This window comes from Uloborus diversus, chromosome 8 (genome assembly GCF_026930045.1).
Source record: "Uloborus diversus isolate 005 chromosome 8, Udiv.v.3.1, whole genome shotgun sequence".
Lineage (NCBI taxonomy): Eukaryota > Metazoa > Arthropoda > Arachnida > Araneae > Uloboridae > Uloborus > Uloborus diversus.
The window spans coordinates 102143178-102166604 of record NC_072738.1 but is presented as its reverse complement, the minus strand read 5'-3'; the positions used below and the strand labels follow the sequence as shown (position 1 = coordinate 102166604).

Here is a 23427-nt window from a genome sequence, read left to right as displayed (position 1 = left end):
AATAGCTTTCCTTTATAATATTTATCGTCCATGTATAATAAGTTTTAAATAAAAGGAAAACAATGATGGAGAATTTGCGAAAACAAAACTATTTTTCTTATTGCACAATCGCTTAAAATGACGCTTACGACTCAGAATGTATAAAATTTCAAATTACAGAGTGTCCGAAAAGTCCTTGACACATTAAAAAAAAATCATAGAAAACCAACAAATTGTCGTATGAATTTGCGGTTTGCAACTGCAAATTCATACATTAAAAGGAAAGGAAAAGGAAAGAAGATTACAAAGCAGGAATTGTTATTCTCAATACTTGATGCTCATTTTATTAATTCGCATGTTTTCCAGAAACCAATGTCTGAATATTTGGCTCCAAATCTGATGAATCGCAGTTTTCGATTTGAAACATTGAGCAAAACAATGAACCGCACTCATAAGTTTCGCAGGCTACATGTGACCTACGGGCATTAGATTGGGCTCCACTGATTTTAATGTATAGTTTTTGTGTGGTTTTTTTTAATGTGAGATTCATTGCATATGATTTTATGATTTTTTTTTTCAAATCATAGATCGTTTAGTTTCATTGAAAATTGGAAATTATTTTTGTCACCGATGTTTTTTTTTTGGCCGGCTCATCGTCAAATCAACGTCACGCTTTTAGGAAAGTTTAGATGTGGGTTCTTGAAACTGAGTTTGCGACAAAAAACGAGGAGGAAGCAATAGGAAGTATACCGACCCACATTTTGGTTAAAATCAGTAGTTGGAAAAACTACATTTTTTTTGTAGCGAACTACAACTACAACTACTTTAGCACAAATGTAGTTAACTACAACTACAACTACTTTTTCAAAATGTAGCAACTACAAACTACTTTTGAAATGTAGTCGCTACTTCGCTACTTTTTAAAAAATAAATAAATAAATAACATACACATACACACCGTGTGAGATTGAATGAAAAAATTAAAAAATTGTTCAGATTGATATATTGGCTCATTTGAACATGGAATATTGCTATAAATTATTTATTCTTTCTTTCCTTTAAACGATTCAATTGAAACGATTCGGCAATCCAAACATTTTTTACCATTTGCACGAATATTTCCTGCAAGAAAGAATTTAAAAGTGGAAGGAATTCAACCTTCAAATTTTTAATCCTTTCCTGACAGTAAATAGTATTTCATTCAAGAAGTGCAACTTGGCTACTTGAAACTGAGATAAATCCAGTCGTAATTTGATTTAAATTTTACATAGACTAGACATACAGATACATAAAATTGATTTAGATGGTGAAATGCATCTTTTAAACAAAAGAGAAAAACTTAAATTTTCATTATATGAGTTAATTTTAAAGGAACTTATATTTCATAGAAATTGATTGCTTTTGAGCTTCAAGCTAGGGTTCCGGACCTGGACACCATCACTTTTCTTACGCCCCTGATAAAATGAAATAAAAGCATTTTTCTATTTTACCAAACAACCTCAAAAGCTCACAACATTTAATAATTGACTTTTAATTTGTTAATGTATCAACACTCAATCAGTAAAAAAGACAAAATAAAGAAATGAGAAAAATATCCCAAATGGTACTACTAATTATCCAAAACATGACTAAAAATACTTACTTTACTTCAATGTGCAATTTTTAACAACAGTGCACTCGGGCTACAAGGCAATTCGACTAACGCGAAATGTCTATAGAGCGAGTTTTACTCGAGAAACGAATTTTGCAGCTGAAGCGAATTCCTTACCCGCTACACGAAAATTTTCAGAGCGGAAGCGCTTATATCACATTCCTTCTTGGGTACTAAATATTAGTTCGACTGCACATGCAAATGGCATTGATACCGAAAGCTTTTTGCTTAACGGGCAAAGTTTGCATGAAACGGAAAAAAAATCGTTTCTTTCTTTCTAAGCCATGCTCTATTCAAGGCGAGTATTGGGAAAACGTGAAAGTTTCTGTGCTAAACAAACTAATGGCGTCAAACAGATAGAACATATGGCGTCAAAATTATATGTCAGAGGTCAGCTCGTACGAATCTGATTGGTGCAAGTTTTACTCGCGTAAGACTTGCACCAGTCAGATTCATTTGAAAATGCGTTTTTTTTTTCTTTTTTTGAAACTTTATTCAAAAGTAGTTTCCAGAAATCGCTACAAACTACTTTTTTTTGTAGCGAACTACTCGCTACTCTACTTTTTTTAAAAAGTAGTGCGCTACACTACAAACTACTAAAAAATGTAGCTACTACAGTAGCGTCGCTACTTGTAGCGCGCTACTTCCAACCACTGGTTAAAATAAAACATTTAAAATCAGCAGATTGACTATTTTCATACTTTAAAATTCTCAAGAAATTCAAGGATTTTGAAAAAGTAATGATCTTTAAGCCCAAAGATTTGTTTCTTAATAAAATAATTAAAATATTGTTTAGGTCTTAGCTGATAAAGTTTTGAATAAGACTTCTGCTTTTTTGCTGATGTGCAATAAGATTAATTTAAACCAAATCTCTAAAACTTCACCTTAAGACTTCGCCTAAAGAACATTTATTCATTCACTTCAAGTATCCCTTATTAAAGCAAAAACACCATCAAACCTGTGTTTTTGATTTCAATATCTATGAGTCTTCTTACATTCATGAGGGGGTCATGTCTCATTAGGTGTTGGGGGTGAAGTCTCCCTAGCTCTAGGGACACTTGACCCATTTGCAGACTTGATGAATATAATTTTTTTGTACAATTTCTACTTAGAATTATGATATTTTTAGCCATAATAATGCACAAAATGACTAAGGCACATTTTTTATTTCTTTCTAACTATTAAAAAAAGGGGGGGGGGATAAAAACCAGAAATTGGGTCAAGTCTCCCTAGATTCTTCCATTTAATGTAATGTACATTTTCATTAACAATTTTGAATAAGTAGACATCCTACATTGTTTGAAAATATTTCGGGTGAAAAATACCTCTAGTAATGTTACAATGAGACCTTCTGTCTGCTTAAAAGAGGCTTTTTTTAAAGATCTTCAAAAAGGAATACTTCCAATTTTAAGAAGCATTATTATTTTTCAAAAAGAAGGGTGGGTAAAGCAAAATGAGTACTCTGCTGAATATGCATTCAACATGAGAATCCAAGCTAAAGAATTAAGAAAATTGAAAAACAATCTCAACAAAGGAGAACGTTTATATGTTTTAGAAAATATCTTCACTAATTTTTGAAATTAAGTAATGGCAACTCGTTGGAAAACATTTGAAAATGTTATATGATACAGTGACAATAAATGCTGCTGTAGCATATTACAAAAAAATTCATGAATGATTATTTAGAGATTTAAACATTTGCGGTGATATCTGGAATTAAAATGCAGTCTGCAAAAATGTTTGAACATTTTTTTAAAATAATACATTTTGATTCAGGTTATACAACACTATTCCTTCGATGAATCAGCAAACCTTGAAAAGTACTACAGAGTTTCTTATGACGATTGCCAGTATATTGGCAGAATACTAGAATTTGATGAAACTATCAACTTGTATAAAGTTAACTTTTTAAAAGAGAGATGCTTAATTTTTAGTTAGCGCAAAAATTATGTTATTCATTTAGTAAAAGCAGTTTTTTTTTTTTTTTTTTTTTGGCGCATTCAAATTGAGTAAATTAAACTGAATCCTTTCATTCAATTTTGTATACTAATGTAGAAAGAAAGCAAAGAAAGAACCACAACGCAAGATAAAAAAAAGTTTCTAAAAAGCATAAAAGGGATGTAAGTGCAAGAGGTGAACTACAAAAAGTTTTTTTTATAGGCATGCATTGCTTGTTATTCGATGGTTACGTTTAGTCACACAGTCTTTCGTAAAAGTACCAGTAAGGGGGGAAAAACAGCTGTAATAAATGTGTAGTATATTTTTTTTTATAATGGGTTGTGTACCTTTGACGAATATATCAGACAGTTTTAAATGTCTGAGTAACTTTCAAAAACATTTGACTCGTAACATAAGCATTGGTTCTCAGGGTTGCAAAACTGTTACGTCAGTCAGAACTCCTTTTTTGTTGAAAAAATAGCGATTATTTTGCTACGAATTCTTGTTAGAAATAAAAAAATAGTTACCTTGTACATTTTGAATCCGCATATTGAACCAAAAAAAGATTTCTTTTTACTTCAAGTTTTAATTAAAAAGATTTAGAAAATCAGAGCTGCGAATGCTACGTTAGTCATTATGGAATGAACCGATAAGTAACGATGACTTTCAGGTATTGATAAAACTTAACTATTTTACCTTTTGTTTTCAGACGAAAAAGCAACATGGAAACAATTAAGGACGACAACAACCACGCTAACAATAATTTGGAATCAGGAGACGGCAAAAAATCCCAGACATCAATGTTCAAAGCGAGAATGAAACCGTTCAGGTGAGGCGAATTGAACTATTTTTTAGCACATTGTTCATATTCATTGGGTACGTTGTATAGAGAATTATATTTTCACGGTAGCCATAAATATTTTTTCATGTAAGGATTTTAATAATCAGTGACGAACCTACTTTTGCAGCTACAACGCTTCATAAGATCCATGGAGATTTTTGACTTCAGAATTTTAATGCTTTTTATCGCGTTAAGAGGAACTGATAACATTTTGATCACGTGACGTGTGTCTGTTTATTCCAGGGTTGTGTAGTCGGAGTCGTACTGTCCACCTCTGAGAAGTTGAGCTATGGCCGTGAGCAATTCCATTTCTTTCAAGGGAGAGCAATCAGTAAGAAAAGGAATTGTTAGGCGCAAAGTTGGGCTATACCACTGCAACCCTTTAATTGGCGAGAAAATCCTGTACTGCTTGCATCTTATTTTCTGAATTATATTGTTCACCAAATGGGCAATAACACTGCAAACTAAATCAGCAAGTTCTTAAACCGTTTTTCCTCATCCCTATTTCAACAAATGGAATCGTTGAATCGGTCGGGCAGCGGAGCTCAACTTGCCAGAGGTGTACAGTACTTACTTTTGGGTAAAAGAGTCGGAGTCGAAGGCTTTAAAATTCCAAGAGTCGGAGTCGGCCATTCTTCCTCAGATTCTGCAATCTGTCATGGCTGCGAAAGCTCTAAAATTCCCTGAGTTGGAGTTGGTAATTTTTCTTCCGACACCGTAGAATCCGCAGCCCCGGTTTATTCGTATTTAGGTGAACATATTTTGTGGATTCTCTCATTCAAAAAAAAAAAAAAAAAAAAAAAAAAAAGAGAAAGAAAAAGTTAATGTAAGGATTCTATCGAACCTTGGCACACAAATGGATCATGATAAGAACTAGTGCTGATTAGTTTTTGACAAAATTGCTGTATGAGTGGCACAGCTTGATACGTGATTGCTGCGTCTCAAAAAGTGATGCGAGAACCGAAGTACAAGGTACACTAATAACCTCGGTAGGAAATGGTGCTGATCGGTTTTTGTTGCCAGTCATCCTGAAAATAGTGGCGCAACCGGCTATTTTTTCTCGTTAAGCACGACTTCTATCGTAAGAAACTGAATGCTTAAAGCGCCGGTTGAACTTAAGAAAACTGTACAACATCTTATTCAAGGAAATAACTTTTTTTTTTTTGGTATACCGACGGATATCGGTTGTAAATGATACGGATGAGTTTTTTTTTTTTTTGTCACAATTTCTTCTCATTAGAGGTGTTATTGAATGGTTCTCGCTTTCAGCGTAATTGATATGGTATCATACCATTTGTGGAAAAAGCAATTCAAGGATTCCGATAAAAGTTGACCCATAGGTAGATAGCTCCCTGTAAAAACTAAATCTTACATAATTTAAAACTGAGCGTATGTACTAGGGTTTCTAATCCCAAAATCCCGATCCCGATTCCCGCGGGATCCCGCATGATATTTAGCGGGATTAATCCCACGGGATTGAGAGCAAAATCCCGCATTTCTTTCCCCATGTAAAAGATTTCCAACTTTTGCCTCTCATAAGACGAATATTTTTACAAGCAATCGCCTTCCTCGGATATCTTTGTGTGTCATATGACAAATGGTGGATTTACCATTTACGAAGACAATAAAAATAGTTTATTTTTTTTTTTTGAGCAATCACGATTGCTTATTGTTCTCATTTGACTGTTTTGAATTCCTATGATTTTATTTTCCCACCACCTCCATCTGCCCGCACCACCGTCGCACAGTGGAGTATTTGACTGAAAATCCTGGCCAAAAGTCCAAAATTAAAAATTTACCCGATTTTTATGAAAATTTATTCCATGATAGTTGACTAACTGGTGCATCGATCGGCACCTGTTTTGGAAACTTGAGTCACATACAATTGCTCATAGCCTCGGTGAAAGATGAGATTTCTATAAGAATTTGCGCTTTTTTGTTACGTTTCAGCTTAATTATTACGTTTCAATGTAGAATTTTTTGTGGCTTTCTAAATGAATGGAATTGAACCAAACCAATTTTACGGTATAAAGAAATAACAGGGCTTATTGCTAATTATAAATCAAAGTAAATATTTTAATTTTCTTTTTGTGAAAAAAAATAAAGAAAACTTGGTACGTGAGATTTTTAAAGGCTTTTCGCCTTAATTTATAACTAGAGAAAGCTTTTTAAATGGGTGTCGGGCTTGGTCGGGCTGTTTTGAAAGTTGCATCGTATTTGGCAAAGTCTCTAGTGCCAATTTCAGCAAAAAAATCTTCCGCCTACAACTGCCCTTTTTTTTAAATGATTTTTTTTTTTTAAAGTGCATAATCCGATCTTTTTGTGACAAGTCATGATTTTAAACTGAATTTACCTACAAAGATTTAATAAATTTGTAAAAAAGTTACCATAAGTACTACTGAATGAAAAGATCGACATATTTGAGCGCACAAACAACAATAAAATTTCAGACACGAGTTTCATGGTTACGAGAAACCGCTTCATCAATGTGTAAAGATGAAAGTTATAGAATGAGAATCATCCAATTAATTTCGAAACGCTTACCTTTATGCATCGCTAAAGAGATTCATTGCACCCCTAAAACATGTGTTTGCGTTCAGTTATGTTAATTTTCTCATGTACGTTAATAAGTTAAATTATTTTGTGATCTCGCTAAGAAAATTTGCTCTTCCTTAAAATTGAGATAGATTTTAGATAAAATAAATATTTATATTTTTTCAGATCATTGCTGCAAATAATGTGCCGGGGGAGGGGGTCTTTTCCCCCTCATACGTAGCAAAAGGGGAAAATCCCCCCCACTTGCTAGCGTTAGGAGACAATTGTAATTGTCTCCTAACCTACGCTAGTGAGCCTATCCATATTTAAGACATTTTACCTACTCACTGTGAAATTAAAGTTATATAAAATTTTAGTTCCAAGTTTGTTCGTACAATTTTTAGCGAGACACATCACGCCATGTAAAACTTAGGATCGACCCAAGGTACGAGTACAATATATACAATTCAAAAACAAAGAGCTTTTGAATATCCATTTTCGAGTGTTTTCACAGTAATAATATACTAGTTCATTTATTTATTTATTTATTTTTTGGAAACTTGAGTCACATACAATTGCTCATAGCCTCGGTGAAAGATGAGATTTCTATAAGAATTTGCGCTTTTTTGTTACGTTTCAGCTTAATTATTACGTTTCAATGTAGAATTTTTTGTGGCTTTCTAAATGAATGGAATTGAACCAAACCAATTTTACGGTATAAAGAAATAACAGGGCTTATTGCTAATTATAAATCAAAGTAAATATTTTAATTTTCTTTTTGTGAAAAAAAATAAAGAAAACTTGGTACGTGAGATTTTTAAAGGCTTTTCGCCTTAATTTATAACTAGAGAAAGCTTTTTAAATGGGTGTCGGGCTTGGTCGGGCTGTTTTGAAAGTTGCATCGTATTTGGCAAAGTCTCTAGTGCCAATTTCAGCAAAAAAATCTTCCGCCTACAACTGCCCTTTTTTTTAAATGATTTTTTTTTTTTTAAAGTGCATAATCCGATCTTTTTGTGACAAGTCATGATTTTAAACTGAATTTACCTACAAAGATTTAATAAATTTGTAAAAAAGTTACCATAAGTACTACTGAATGAAAAGATCGACATATTTGAGCGCACAAACAACAATAAAATTTCAGACACGAGTTTCATGGTTACGAGAAACCGCTTCATCAATGTGTAAAGATGAAAGTTATAGAATGAGAATCATCCAATTAATTTCGAAACGCTTACCTTTATGCATCGCTAAAGAGATTCATTGCACCCCTAAAACATGTGTTTGCGTTCAGTTATGTTAATTTTCTCATGTACGTTAATAAGTTAAATTATTTTGTGATCTCGCTAAGAAAATTTGCTCTTCCTTAAAATTGAGATAGATTTTAGATAAAATAAATATTTATATTTTTTCAGATCATTGCTGCAAATAATGTGCCGGGGGAGGGGGTCTTTTCCCCCTCATACGTAGCAAAAGGGGAAAATCCCCCCCACTTGCTAGCGTTAGGAGACAATTGTAATTGTCTCCTAACCTACGCTAGTGAGCTATCCATATTTAAGACATTTTACCTACTCACTGTGAAATTAAAGTTATATAAAATTTTAGTTCCAAGTTTGTTCGTACAATTTTTAGCGAGACACATCACGCCATGTAAAACTTAGGATCGACCCAAGGTACGAGTACAATATATACAATTCAAAAACAAAGAGCTTTTGAATATCCATTTTCGAGTGTTTTCACAGTAATAATATACTAGTTCATTTATTTATTTATTTATTTTTTGGAAACTTGAGTCACATACAATTGCTCATAGCCTCGGTGAAAGATGAGATTTCTATAAGAATTTGCGCTTTTTTGTTACGTTTCAGCTTAATTATTACGTTTCAATGTAGAATTTTTTGTGGCTTTCTAAATGAATGGAATTGAACCAAACCAATTTTACGGTATAAAGAAATAACAGGGCTTATTGCTAATTATAAATCAAAGTAAATATTTTAATTTTCTTTTTGTGAAAAAAAATAAAGAAAACTTGGTACGTGAGATTTTTAAAGGCTTTTCGCCTTAATTTATAACTAGAGAAAGCTTTTTAAATGGGTGTCGGGCTTGGTCGGGCTGTTTTGAAAGTTGCATCGTATTTGGCAAAGTCTCTAGTGCCAATTTCAGCAAAAAAATCTTCCGCCTACAACTGCCCTTTTTTTTAAATGATTTTTTTTTTTAAAAAAGTGCATAATCCGATCTTTTTGTGACAAGTCATGATTTTAAACTGAATTTACCTACAAAGATTTAATAAATTTGTAAAAAAGTTACCATAAGTACTACTGAATGAAAAGATCGACATATTTGAGCGCACAAACAACAATAAAATTTCAGACACGAGTTTCATGGTTACGAGAAACCGCTTCATCAATGTGTAAAGATGAAAGTTATAGAATGAGAATCATCCAATTAATTTCGAAACGCTTACCTTTATGCATCGCTAAGAGATTCATTGCACCCCTAAAACATGTGTTTGCGTTCAGTTATGTTAATTTTCTCATGTACGTTAATAAGTTAAATTATTTTGTGATCTCGCTAAGAAAATTTGCTCTTCCTTAAAATTGAGATAGATTTTAGATAAAATAAATATTTATATTTTTTCAGATCATTGCTGCAAATAATGTGCCGGGGGAGGGGGTCTTTTCCCCCTCATACGTAGCAAAAGGGGGAAAATCCCCCCCACTTGCTAGCGTTAGGAGACAATTGTAATTGTCTCCTAACCTACGCTAGTGAGCTATCCATATTTAAGACATTTTACCTACTCACTGTGAAATTAAAGTTATATAAAATTTTAGTTCCAAGTTTGTTCGTACAATTTTTAGCGAGACACATCACGCCATGTAAAACTTAGGATCGACCCAAGGTACGAGTACAATATATACAATTCAAAAACAAAGAGCTTTTGAATATCCATTTTCGAGTGTTTTCACAGTAATACTATCCTAGTTCATTTATTTATTTCTTTTTTTCAATAGAAAAAAGGTTCTTTGTAACCGCGAAACCCTTGTCTTTAATTCTTTTTGTGCATGATTAACTCAGGGTTTTAATGATTGAAACCAAACGAAAAGAATAAAATTGATTATATTTTTGGTTTCAAATTAGTGTTTTGTACAGAATACTAGGATTTTTTTAACCGTTTTTTGCTTTTTTCCCCCCTCGAACAGTGCACTTAATTACATATCTTCAAAGGAAAACAGCCATTCGCATCGAACATGTTTACTTATCACTTGTCTAAGCATTATTGGCAAAGAGCCAACCGTGGCTTCCATTTCGGATCGAGTGAAAATAATTGAAAATTTTTATTTCAACTCATTGAAAATAAATTCATTATAAATCAGTGAAAGAACATAACTTCACCGTTTTCGCTGTAAATGAAGGTAAGGTGTTTATATTACTTCCTTAAAAAGTTTCAGAGCCATAACATTATTAGAATATTGGATGCAAGAATTTTAGTTTACATTGATTGAATAATTGAAAAAAGTCGAAAAAGTGACCTCCAATTGTAACATCAGACATTTCAGACAACTTGTATACCAAGTTTCGTGTCTATAAGTGGGATAGCTTCGCCGTACAGCGCACAAACGCACACAAGGGTGTCGCCTTCAGAAGAGTGAAAATTTCAAACTAGTTTTGGCCAGGATTTTCTGTCAAATACTCCACTGTGCGTCGCGTCGACCGGCCTCACGATGTTGCTTCTCTTGCGAAAACCGTCTCCAGGTTGCGTCCATATCCTACACACACGCACACACACACACGCCTACACAAACATACACACACTCATGCCTGCGCACAGACATAAGCACATATACACACACACGAACGCTTATACACATACGCGCGTACACACACAACACTGTATACACAACCTGCACACACATGCATACACACACACGCACGCACCCACACACATGCGCCTACACAAACACACACGCACATGCGCCTACACAAACACATACGCGCATTCATACACACACACGCTCGTGATTGCGAAAAACATAATTTGAATTCAAGATGCCAAAAATCCAAATTTATATATATTTTTTTGAGATGGAATTGAAATTCTTATTCGAGGTCTCAGTTTTCATAAGTTCAGAAGCTTTGAATAAGCGTAAAATTTATAAATATTTTCAAAAACCATCTCTAAACTTTAAACATTCAGAAAATTACGCTATAAAAAAAATTTAAAAAAAGGCTATTACAGATTGCAAAACCCGCTGGAGTCGCCAGAATGCAATGTTGGAGCACTTCTGTAACTTAAAAGAAGAAAGCAATAAAAAGCCTGACATTTTTTTTTATATATTCGGCACGAGTCTAAAAGAAGCGACAGAAACGTGGATAAAACACAGGATTAACTTGCTTGACAGTGTAGTAAGTGAAACTGCTCAAGTTTTTAAATGTCTCTTGAAAGTGAGAGGTAAAATTAGCGAAGTTATCCAAAAAGTTTCACTGAGATTGCTACTCGGTGTTACCAACCAACATTCACCCATTGCGGTAATGAATCAAATGCACTGATACAACAACCAACATTAACGAAGGAACAAGGTATTCTCAATGCAAGTTAAATTGGATACAGCATAATACATATCCAATAGGCATCATTTTTGTCAAAAAATTGCAGTTCTTGAGAAAAAACCTATCAGCATAAGAAAAGAAAAAATCTATTTCAGAAGATTTTAAGTTGATGAGGATCTTTTACTAAATGTCCACAATGATTTAGTCTCAGTAAAACCAACTGATGTGGAACAACAGCACGTGTTTTCATCAAGCGCATCATTTTTGAGCAAATTCTTTCCCACTCCATACGAGCTTTGTTAAGACACAATGGATATTTGATTGCTAATTCGGAATTGACTTTGTAGTGCGAAAAAATTGGTGTATGGGATTCGAGAAAACGGGTAGTAAATTTAAATGTGGCTCCAAAACGAAGATTTAAAAGGATGCCATGACCTCTTTGATGAGACTAAAGAAGGCTTAAAATGGCGTTTTTAGGACTTTAGTTTCGGGAAATTTAGCTGTTTGAACCAACCGATCTTAAGGACCCAATTAAATCTCTAATTCACCCCTTCCAACTTAACTTAATCAAACATAGCCTGAAAATGTTGATTTTAAAATCCAAAATGGGTTTTCAGAGGGCAGCCCTTCTTAATGTCATCAAAAATTGCTTAAGGAAGTTTTTCATATTTCTTTTTCGAAATTTTTGTGGTGGAGGGCCCCGAAATCTATTCCCAAACATTACTACAAAAGATAGTCTCAATTAGCGTCTTTAGAGAGGCTCCTTATCCCACCCCCTCAGTTTGAAATTGACTTCAGTTTCAAAAAACAGTTCGTGAGGGCACATTGAACCTCCGCCCGCTTTTTGTTCCATTGTTATCAGACAATGCCTTAAATACGATTTTGGGATTTCAATTTCTAAAAAACTATGGAGGAGAACTGCCTGGCTTATGTAACTTTTCTAGGCGCTAGGGCATATACCCATCAATCGTTGAAGTGAGGTGGACAAAAATCTATAGTTTTGTTTTTCAGATATTAATATCGAAAAATATCCAAAGATCCGCCGAAGCTTCCCAGTTTTGTTAATGTTACCAAAGATAGCCTAAAATTACGCTTTTAGAAATATCCTCTTGGGAGCTCCAAAACCCTTCCTTCCCAAAAATAGCCTAAAATAGATTTTAGTTCCGAAAAATATTTTGGTTCGGAATATTTTCACGTTCCCCTATCGTTTTCAAATGTAGCCAAAAATAGGTTTTTGAAACAATAGTGCCGAGAAATTACCGGAGGAAAGCCGCCAGATCCTACCGCCACCAAAGACAGCCTAAATTTGCGTTTTAAACTTCAATTTCGAAAACTTTCAAATTCTCCCTCTAGCAACGTCAACAAAGATAGCACAAAACTGCATGTTGAAAACTTTCTGTTTCGGAAAATTTTCGGGAAGAGTGCCGATTTTTCCTAAGCTACGGTTACAAATAAAGCTTCGAATTGATTTCAATTTTGAAAGAATTTAGAAGAGAACTCCAACATTACTTATCCCCTGAAGTCTCGAAAAAGTTCCTAAAACAGTGATATTTGACGTCAATTTCGAAAATTTCTCCATGCACTTTGAATATACCCGACTCTTTTTTCCTTGCAACCAAACACAACCAAAGATTACTAAAACTATTTTTGGTTCGCCAATTTCAATAATTTTCTGGGAACAATCCCCCTCCCCTGATTTTTCCTCCTCCGTCCTTTCTCTGATGTCACCGAAGCTAGACTATAAAATGCGTTTTTACGACTAGTGAATTTGGTATCTATTATTTTCTTCGAAGATATAAATTGTATCTAAGGAGTAGACCCTCGTTTTACGCGGCTTCATTTTACGCGGTTTCAATTATACACGGTTTAAGATTTGACACCTTTTTTTTTTTATTTTACGCGGATGCGGCAATCAAAGCAAACAGATAAAATTTCCCCTCTCCAAAATCCAAACTCCTAAATATTGCAGATTGCACGTAATAAACTGCATTTTGGCGAGCTAATAATCGAGCTTGGGCCAATGGAGACATTTTATGCGATTGGTTCCAGAGCTCTTTCCAGAAGTAAGGTTATTAAACTCATACAGTTCAGAACTCACTGGAAGAAGAGCTTTTAGGAGTGACAAAGGCGATCAAAACCAACGAGGGTACCGACATCAATGACACACAACCAAAAACGTTCACATTGAAAAATTTGAGCCATTCCTAGACAATAGAAATGATCTGTCTGATTTGTTAGTGAAGGAAAAATTCTATCATGGAAATGACGCAAGTGGTCATGGATGCGTTAATGCTCTGTAAAGAATGACAGAGAAAAGTTCTTAATGACTGCCAAAAGACTATCATAGCCCGCTCCTCTTAATAAACAGAAAACGAAATTGATGTGTGTTTTCTTTATGCACGTTGTGCAAAGTCGATATAAGTACACGTTATACTTATTACACAATTAGTCATCACTAGAATAAAGTATTTTGTCATCTACGGTACCAAACTCCTATTTTAACACTAGTATTAGGACTCAATTTACGCGGCATTTTCGTGGAACGTAACCTCCGCGTAAAACGAGGGTATACTGCATAAAACTTTTCTTCCTTTTTATAAGTTCATCAGTCTTGTTTTTTTTCTTTTTTCTTTCTTTTTCATTTTAAAATTAGAACTTGATATAGACATTTGAAGAAATATTTATATGGACGTCAAAGATTATTCAAAATATGCAAACTACTCTTGAGGGGCGGCACATTAGGTCTTTGCACACGGGCGGCCGACACCCTAGGATCGGCCCTGGTTACTTCTCCCGAACGCCAGTAAACTGACCATCGAGCCAGGTATCGATGGATTCGTAATTTTCCCGTCTTAATGTTTGGCTATTTAACATAATACTCCGATAATAATTAGTGGAGATATCAGTCAAAAACTACATTAATTATTTTTACATCTCGACATAAAATCCCTATTTTTCCTCCATTCAAATTATTATTTAGTGCTTCATCTCAACTTTCCGTAACAATGCTTTTATTGAAATTTGTAGCGTGAAGAAAATCATAGAGAAGAAAGATCTGTTGCAGGTTTTCTCGAATATGAACAAATAAAATTCTGGATTTTGTTTCGAGGCTTTTCCTGTAATCGGAAGATTTGAAATGTTTCCTTTTTGGTAATTTTTCCGGAATCTGCCGCAAAATTTTACTGTTTTTTTTTTTTTTTGTTCAAGCGTGATTGTTGAACGCGTGTCACTTGACATAACTTTTATTTTTCGAGATAGACCGTGCAAAGCCGGGCGACGCAGCTAGTATAGATAGAAAGCTCCAGGTACAAAATTAAATACTGTTCAATTTTTAGCACCATTCGTTCAAAGTACAAGGAGGAATTAGGAAATTCAAATGAGAGTTGAAGAAGAAAGTTTCGTGATGACTGCAACATATTAGTTTGGTTAGTTATCACCAACGGAGATATATTTTCGAAATTTTATTCTTTTAGCTTCTACGTTCAGACTAATGGAACAAATTTACCGATTTTAATATTGTGATACATAATATTGAAAGCATAACGGAAGATTTCGAGCTCATTTAATTAGGTTTCTCGCCTCGGGAAAGGTCAACCATTTAGTTTTTTAGTTTAACCCCCAATTGTAAGAGAATTAATCACGTGTTTCACATCTCGAGAGAAAATTACCCGTTTCCTTAAGGCAAACTACGCAGTCGCCGCCGATTGAATGTAAAATGACACAGTAAACGTATGTTATTGTGTCATCATTTGCTGTCTCGGCGATTTAGATGGGTAATGTAACAACAATAGCTCAGGCCTTGCTTCTTCATCAGCCTCAATTAAAGTTTATTATTTTATTTCTCTCTGTGCAAAGGAAGGGGAAAATGAAAGAAATCATTGAACGAAAGTATGTTAGTCGTAGTAATTTCAAGGATATGTAGAACCTGATGAAATCTTTAATTAATTATGGATATCTTTGAATGCAAATTAAATAAATAATTAAACACGTATATTTTTATCTTTTGATTCCCCGAATTCAAAAAGTACTCCAAGTCCAATTACTGATATTTCTCTCTCTCTCACTATAAATGAGTTTTTGTATTATGTCAAACATAGCTCAGGAAAGACTTACTTTTTTGTTTTCCCTCAGTACTGCAAGGGGAAAAAAACTGGCAGTGTCGTTTGGAAGGTTTTCGTTTTCTGTTTTTCAGCAATTGTCGGCGTGGAAACATCAGATGAAGATTAACAATGCTTCCTACTTGTTTCAACATTTTTTATGTCACAATGAGCGTCTTGAAAAATAGTTTTTTTAATAAAAAAATTTCAATGGAATTCTGCAAAACTTGCTTTATAAGAGAAAATTATGGAGAAGTTATTTTGACGAAATCGCTTGTTAAAACCGAGTCGTGCTTGAAAATTCGGAATGCTTGATTTTACGCATTCATTGTTTTTCTGTTAATTTTATTACATACTAGCAATACTTAACTTCTTGAATGTATACAAGAAAATCAACTTCTTAAACTTAGGTAATAAAATTAACTGCCTGAATGTACATAATAAATTTAACTTCTTGTGTACAATAAAATTAACTTCTTGAACATAGCCAACAGAGTGGTGTAGTGGTTAAGACGCTGTCCTCTCACGCTCAAAGACGCAGGATCAATCCTGGCTCTAGTCCGTGGATTTTCAAGATGCAGAAAATCGACAGCGTCCATGTCGTATGATTATGCGGTATGTAAAAGATCCCTTGAGTACTCGCTTGGATGGAGTAACTCTTGATAAAATTGAACTTTCTGCTGTTTCGCATCGAATAGAGCCCAGATGCTACTATCTAGTGAGGTAACTGGGCGTCAAAATTCTCGTGGCAATGGCATCCCACCGATAGTGGTGCCACGTGGAAGAATGGTTGCTATACCGGGGGTTCGCACTACGTCTGCAAAAGACTGTGCTTCTACCTCAGCCCTATTAGAAAGAAAGAAAAAAAACTTCTTGACTGTAGTAAAACAATTACTGTTTAGCGTCGTAAGTTCAAGACTTATTCTGCATTAAAAACAACGATCCTCGTTGGTAAAAACATGCGTATGCAGCAATTTCGCATTTTTTTTTTTTTTTTTTGTGATTTTAACAACGTTGATTTTATCTCTTAAAGTAAACGAAGCATGTAGTGCCCAGAGGAATAACTTTTGTACTTATGAACCAAATGATTATCGCAGAACACCCTCTACGTTCGATGGAGTTATTTTCGAACCTCCAAATGCTGCGTGATTTTAAATTGTTATTGTGTCTTCTGTCCGGCACACCTTCTTTAAGTTTGTGTAAATAGTTCTGGTACAAAAAGTTCCCGTTTTGCATATTCATAAGACTGCGCCTACTGCAATTTTAAGTAATGCAGTTGAAATTAATCTGGAACTCATCCTTTTATTTGGAGCCTTAAAACTTAGTTTTGACTAAAACATTTCAGAAAAGATTTAAGTAGTTGGGTAAAATCGCCTTTTGGACCACAGTTTGAAACTAATGCATTATTTAAAAGAGTTGTTTGATTCAAAATAATAGCAATAACTAGCCAGGACTTGATGCAAAATTCTAAATAAATAAGTAAATGAAACTTTTTTTTTTAAAGAAAGAAACAAAGAAAAGTTCAATTTGATTTTTACAATACTCAATTAAATCCCTAAGCAAGTTTTCTTCGAATCTTATAAGCGTGGTTGCATTAAAAGTGCTAGATAAGTTATGAATTATTCTATAGAAATATAGTGATGTAGTTAAGTTCAGTTAAGCCAGACTCAAAACACTGGTTTAATTTGTATATATTCCCCTAACCATTTTAATGAACTCTTATCTTTTATTTCTTATTCGTGTGGACGCCGAATTTATACTAGTTCCACGTTTGCTGTTAACCTTTCTCACTTTGCTTAAAATAAATTGTTTTTTCCTGTAACTTTTCCTCTACGTATACCGGTCTCTTTTCTCTCAGAGCGGGGAATGATGTTGGAATGCATTTCAAGATTTCCTTATGCGCGCAATTAAGAGCCAATAGTCTTGCCAAACTTGTTTGCTATCTCTGCATTTGAATTGCGAAAATTTGTTTTAAAGAGGTCTGTAGATAAGATTTTTAAAAAGAACTTCATCCGTTTCAATCGACAAGAAAAGTTTTTAGATGTACGCCTTGTAATTTTTTCAAAATTCAGTCGTATAAATTTGTAATTTAAAAAACACATTTGTCATTTATATTTTGGATAGAGATGTGCCGAACATTCTGTTGGTATTCGGTATACTGTCTTTTCGATAGGTAAACCAATTATTTGATTCCGCAGAATACTTTAATATTCGGCTTCCGAATTGTAAACATTAAAATATTTGAAAATTGGTAAACAAGCAAATAATTTTTATACAATAAATATGAAAGTTTTAGCGTAGTACCACCGAATAAAAGCAATTCAAATTGTTGCATAATAATATTATCACATTTAAAATAATTTTAATGTAAGAGAACTTATTCATATATGTATTAAATTCAAAATTTGTTGCCTTTTAAGTTTTCTTGAATCTTATTTCACATTACACTAATCTCACAATTGTTAACTCTTTTAAATACGAAACAGAAACTAGGGGAAAAATAAGACCCTTATAGCATTAAGTGTTCGTGACTATGTGTAGTCAATTAACTGCAAATCTTTTAAAAAACATGCAGCAAAAAAATCATTTCACAAATATTTAGAAAGGTTAGTAATATATAAAGGAAGCTCTTGGATACCTTAAATTGGGCTGCATTTTAATTTCTGAAGTTTTACACTATATTAAATTTTGTTTTAAAAAACTAATTAAATTAATCCCTAATCAAGGTTTGATAACAGTAAACAATGGTGAAGGAACATTCGGCGTTTTGGATTTTCAGGTATAAGCATATTACGATCTGGTTCGTAAACATTCCCTTCTTCTGAATACAGACATTTCCTATCAATGTCAGTTTAAAAATGTTGGACCAAATACGGCAGAATATTAGTTGGTACGGCAGAATATTAGTAACCGAGTACTCTGTATTCGGCAAAATATGGTATCCGGTGCATTTCTAGTTTCGGACATGCTATTAAACAGGGACATGATTCAGTTGTTTAAATTTATTGAAATGAAAGATATTACGGGGCTAAAGTTTAGCACTGAAAACAGGACAAGGGGTTATTGTTTTAAGCTATTAAATCTCAGGCTAACATGGATATTAGAAAAAATTATTATTTTAGCAGGGTAGTGAAACCTTGGAACAGCTTACCGGAAGAGGCTGTAAGGAGCAATTGAGTACATAGCTTTAAGAGGTACATTGATCTTCACTAGGGCTAATAAACTGACTAGGACCAGCACAGCTGGGTCCAGAGCCTGTTGCAGGTCGTCACATTGGTAACGTACTGTTTTGCATTGTAAGTCAAGAGGAATCATCTATAAGAAATGTTGCTTCATCAGGTGCACGGCGCTGGGGGGGGGGGGACTCTTAGTCTTAAGTCATATTTCCAATTTCAATATGATATTTAGTATATATATGTAAGGACTATTGTCGACTATTCTAACCAATCCCACCTCCCCCCCCCAAGAAGGTGAATTTTGCGCATGTGTGCTACGTATTCCTTATGTCCTGAGAGAATGAAGGTTTTTCGGAAACATTCTCTAACAGCCAAACGATCTCAACAGCTACACTCCAGACCTGGAACATTGCTCAACAGCAAAAAAACAAATACGATCCCCCCCCCCTCCACACGACACACTCCGAAGGGACTCGATCACTTCTTCTCAAAGTGAAACATTAAAGTGCGTAAACGTCGTTTTGCTCGCAAGCCTTAAACATTGGCGCGAAATAAAAGTAAATCGGTGGACATGGATCAGGGGGGGGGGGGGGGGAGAGGGCCATTGATCTTCACTGGGGATTGTAAATTGACTAGGACCAACCTAGCGGGGCCCAGAGCCTGTTGCTGGGCGTCACTTTTGTATTTGTAAAAATAGCATTGACTGAGGGTGAGAAACAAAGGAATGTAAGTGGACTTCTTTTAGTTTCGAGTAAAACGCGTGCTAAGTTTAGATCCTAAGTAGGAATTCATTGAAAAGTTTTTCATCTAAAGCTTGCTGTATAACTGCACCTACTAAGACTATCGCACTTCATACGCTTTAAGAGTTCCACATAGCTTCAGCCGTACATTTACGTTGAGTGTGAATTAATTTGCTCATGGTCTAAATAGCTTATATTTTGAGCAATTTACTTTTTTGGCAATTATTCCAATGGAAAGAAAAGTAGTGTATGGTAACTTATACTTTAGCCTTACAAATACCGACTGGAACAGGAGTTTTAACTCTGTATTTTACCTTTGTTACTGAAGGTTTTGTTCCACTTAAGGTATTTACTTTTGTTTTCATGTCTTAAATGCTTTATTTTCTTATTTAATTTTTTTAATTGGAGTAATTGATTGTTTATTGAGTTTAATTCGCTGTGACTCAGCATATCTCGTTCGAATGAAAGAAGGATTGGTAGATAGCAAGTCACGTCATATATTGCTTTCTGTGGCGAGTATGTACAGGTGTATCCCTCGTATAACACGATTAGTTCGTTCCGTGTAGTATTGAAACCTTGTTTTACGAGACTTTTTTAAAAATGGTTTTTTTTAACTCTTTTTTTAACCTAATTAATCATGTCGTGTCTGTGTACCGTGTTATATCGAAACCGTGTTATACGAGACCGTCTTGAAATAATGTAAAGCAAGGAATGTGTACCGTGTTATATCGAAACCAAGTCATAAGATGCAAATTGTACAATAGCTGAAATTTCGGCTCAATGTTGTTGTTCACGTGTCCGTAATAAACTACTAAGGAAAGATTGGTGCCATTGCCTCGAAGGTTGGACTTCTTTATTAACAGAAAAGACAACACAAGAAAGATTTACAGCACATAGAGAGGAAATAGCATCCAGAGCACCGGCGGGAATCGAACCCGCAACCTCCGGCATGTGAGGCGAAGCTTCTACCATAGAGCCACGGAAGCCCCTTCGGCTCAATAGAACATACAAACGAAAACTGGCAACCAGAACATACAGAGACCCACTGGTTTAAAAATAAGAGCAGTTTTAAACGATAAAACTTAATTATTTTGCACACCTCAAATTAAAACTATTATGCACTACAAGAAAAAACTTTATCCGCTTTTTCTTTCTCTACTAAGAACAAAACGCATTCTGTAAGAAAAAAAGAGAGCTTTTCTGTAGCAATAAAGTTTGTCTGAGCAGCAGCAACAACAACAAAACAAAACTTAAAATAAAATAAATAGAATCATCCTATTTATTTTATTTCATATTTTGTTTCGACTACATTTTTTACTCATCGTTGACAAATTTAACTTATGTTTAATCCTAATGTTATTTTCTTACAATGCATTGGAAACAAAATAATATTCACCTTTTTGCTTTTACAACACTGATGAGAAAAATCAAGTATGTATTTAAAAGTTAGTGTATACGGGGAAACCAAACTTTTGAGCCCAAGACATACAATTTTTCGTAAAAGTTTCATAAAAACAAAGTAAAAACTTACTACAGTTGTTATCGTACATTTTTTAACAGTGTGCATTGAACAAAAATTAAATTCCTTCTTTTAAAATTCGTGTTACATCAAAACCTTGCAGTTATGAACTAAAGTTTTGTACCGTATAATATCGAAACCGTGTTATAATAATCGCAAATTTGATACCGTGTAATATCGAAACCGTGTTATAGAAGTATCGTATTATACGAGGGACGCCTGTATTGATTAAATCGTATGAGACAATTTTTGTTCCCTTGGTCAATTTCAATGGTTAAGATAAATTTCTTGCTCGTGACGAGAAAAAAAAGACTAATTTTTGGGCTTAATAATGCGAACCTCGGCCTCTAGGCGGATCATGACAATTTTATCGGGCTGTGATATAATTTTACAAAACAGTATTTTACTCCATTGGGTACATTTGGCACCCTAACCAATTGGAAAAGGTAAGAAAAATTATTTTAAAAAAAACTGCATTTTTGGGTTTAATTTGCAAATTTTGACTGTCGTGCGGAGCATGAAGATTTTATCTGAGCAACTTGAAATTTTTCATGTCTTAGTGGACAACTTTTCTCACCCTGACCGATTTGGAATTCCAAAAAAGTTTTTTTCGCTCCACTCTAATATGCAAACCTCCTGAAATTATGGGTGAAATAAATTGTTTTTTAAAAAATATTCCGTGCTGAAAAACGTTGAAAAATTACCTAACTAAGTTTTCAGCTTTGTATGCATTAATCGCATGATCCATCTCAGGAAGCGGTGGGGAAAAGATCCTTGGAAGATGCAGAAGTTAGCACGAAATTATAACTGCAACTGCACAAATTAACCGTAAGTAACGGTCAATTTGAGCAGTTATATGTTGTATAATTTTGTAATCAGTGTTAGCACTGATTTATTCTCAAAGTGGATTTGATTACATCTTTTAGAGTTGGAATCAAATAAATTCACATATGCTCTCATTGTGCAATTTTAAGGAATAAAGTCGTGATTACATTCGAGGCTGGTGGTGCTGCCATCTATGAGAAGACAAAAATACTAAATACTTGCGCAAGGTTTTTGAGACCGGGATTCGCAAGTTGTCTTTACTCCTAGTTTTTTACAGTGTTTGTCGCCCACAGGTTGGGGGGGGGGGGGGGTCTAGAGGCTTTTGAACACAATAAGGGCGGGGACTCTTATTCTTGGGAAGTGGTCCATGGCATTTGAGGGAGTGTTATCATTCTTCGAGTTGGGAGAGTCAAAAGACGAGTACCTATGTCTTACGAGCACAACTCCAGTTGTCTTCGACCCTAGTAATGTGACCACAAGCGAAAATTATAGATTTTCTCTTGTTCCTCCCTCTTTTTGGTTCATTTCGGGAACATTTGGCATCAAAACTTGACTTCATTTAGTTACATCCCATTCCTGTAGATAGTAGCATTGTTTTTAAAACTATAGGTTCGTACTTTCGCTTTTCTCTTACGGAACTTTTGTGGCTTAATTTCGATAAAAGGCGGATTTGCTTCAAACAGACTTTTTTGGAAAAAGCTCATGGTAAAGAGCATGTACAAGAAAAAACGTTTTCGATACATCACATTTTTTAAGCAATGACGACAGCCCGGGAAATAATTTTTAGCACTAAAAAATTTAAAAAAGAAAAAAAATGTGATGATTCTGAATTTTTTCTCAGTTTTTGGTTTCAAGAAACAGAAAATGTTATTAATTAAATTTGAAATATTGTATCCCGTAGTCTTATAACACTGACACAAGTCAGAGATAAATATAACTGAATCAAAATAAAATGGATCCAATTTCCGAAAAAAAAAGAAAGAAAGATTTAGCGGTACTGCAAACATACCTCCCCTCCCGAGCATCTCCTTTGAATCCTCTTTTTTTTTTTTTTTTGGTACACCAGTTGCCAATTCTAAATAAGTTCACAAAGGGATTGGAAATGAAGTAGGTGGGGCACCGATGGTAAACTTTCGGAATTGGGCTTGTTACATAACTGTACATTTGCCTGGATGGTAGTCATAGGAATCTTTCCTCTACGTTAATTATTTTCTTCTTTCTTTCCTTTCCGTCTTCTTTCTTTCCTTACGATTTATTCATTAGAGCAGCGCTTCTTAAATTGTGTTCCGCGGAACCCCGGGGCTCCGTGGAGAGCACTCAAGGGTTCCTTGAAACTTTCATTTTTTTTTCCTTTTCCGAAACGTTCAAATTAATCAACCGTTCCTAGAATGTTGCAGGCAAACTATCTTATTGAGGAAAAAACAGCGGTTCCACGAAAAAGTCGAAACTCAAAAGGATTCCACATATCAAACAAATTAAAAAACGCTGCATTAGAGCAAGGATATCACAACAAAAATAACAGAAATCTGCGAAATTACTAACATTACAAAACCAAAATACAAACATAATAATGCCTAGCTC

The 23427-nt window shown here is 34.4% G+C and overlaps 1 protein-coding gene across 1 annotated transcript in view; it reads left to right on the top strand.

The window, feature by feature from the left end:
* LOC129228277 (NAD kinase-like) overlaps positions 1 to 23427 on the top strand; it is a 137905-nt gene that overhangs the window by 3860 nt on the left and 110618 nt on the right. Inside the window, exon 2 of the mRNA XM_054862946.1 lies at positions 4278 to 4397. Coding sequence (XP_054718921.1) covers positions 4291 to 4397 — 107 coding nt within the window. The 5' untranslated portion in view covers positions 4278 to 4290. The remainder of the gene's footprint in view (positions 1 to 4277; positions 4398 to 23427) is intronic.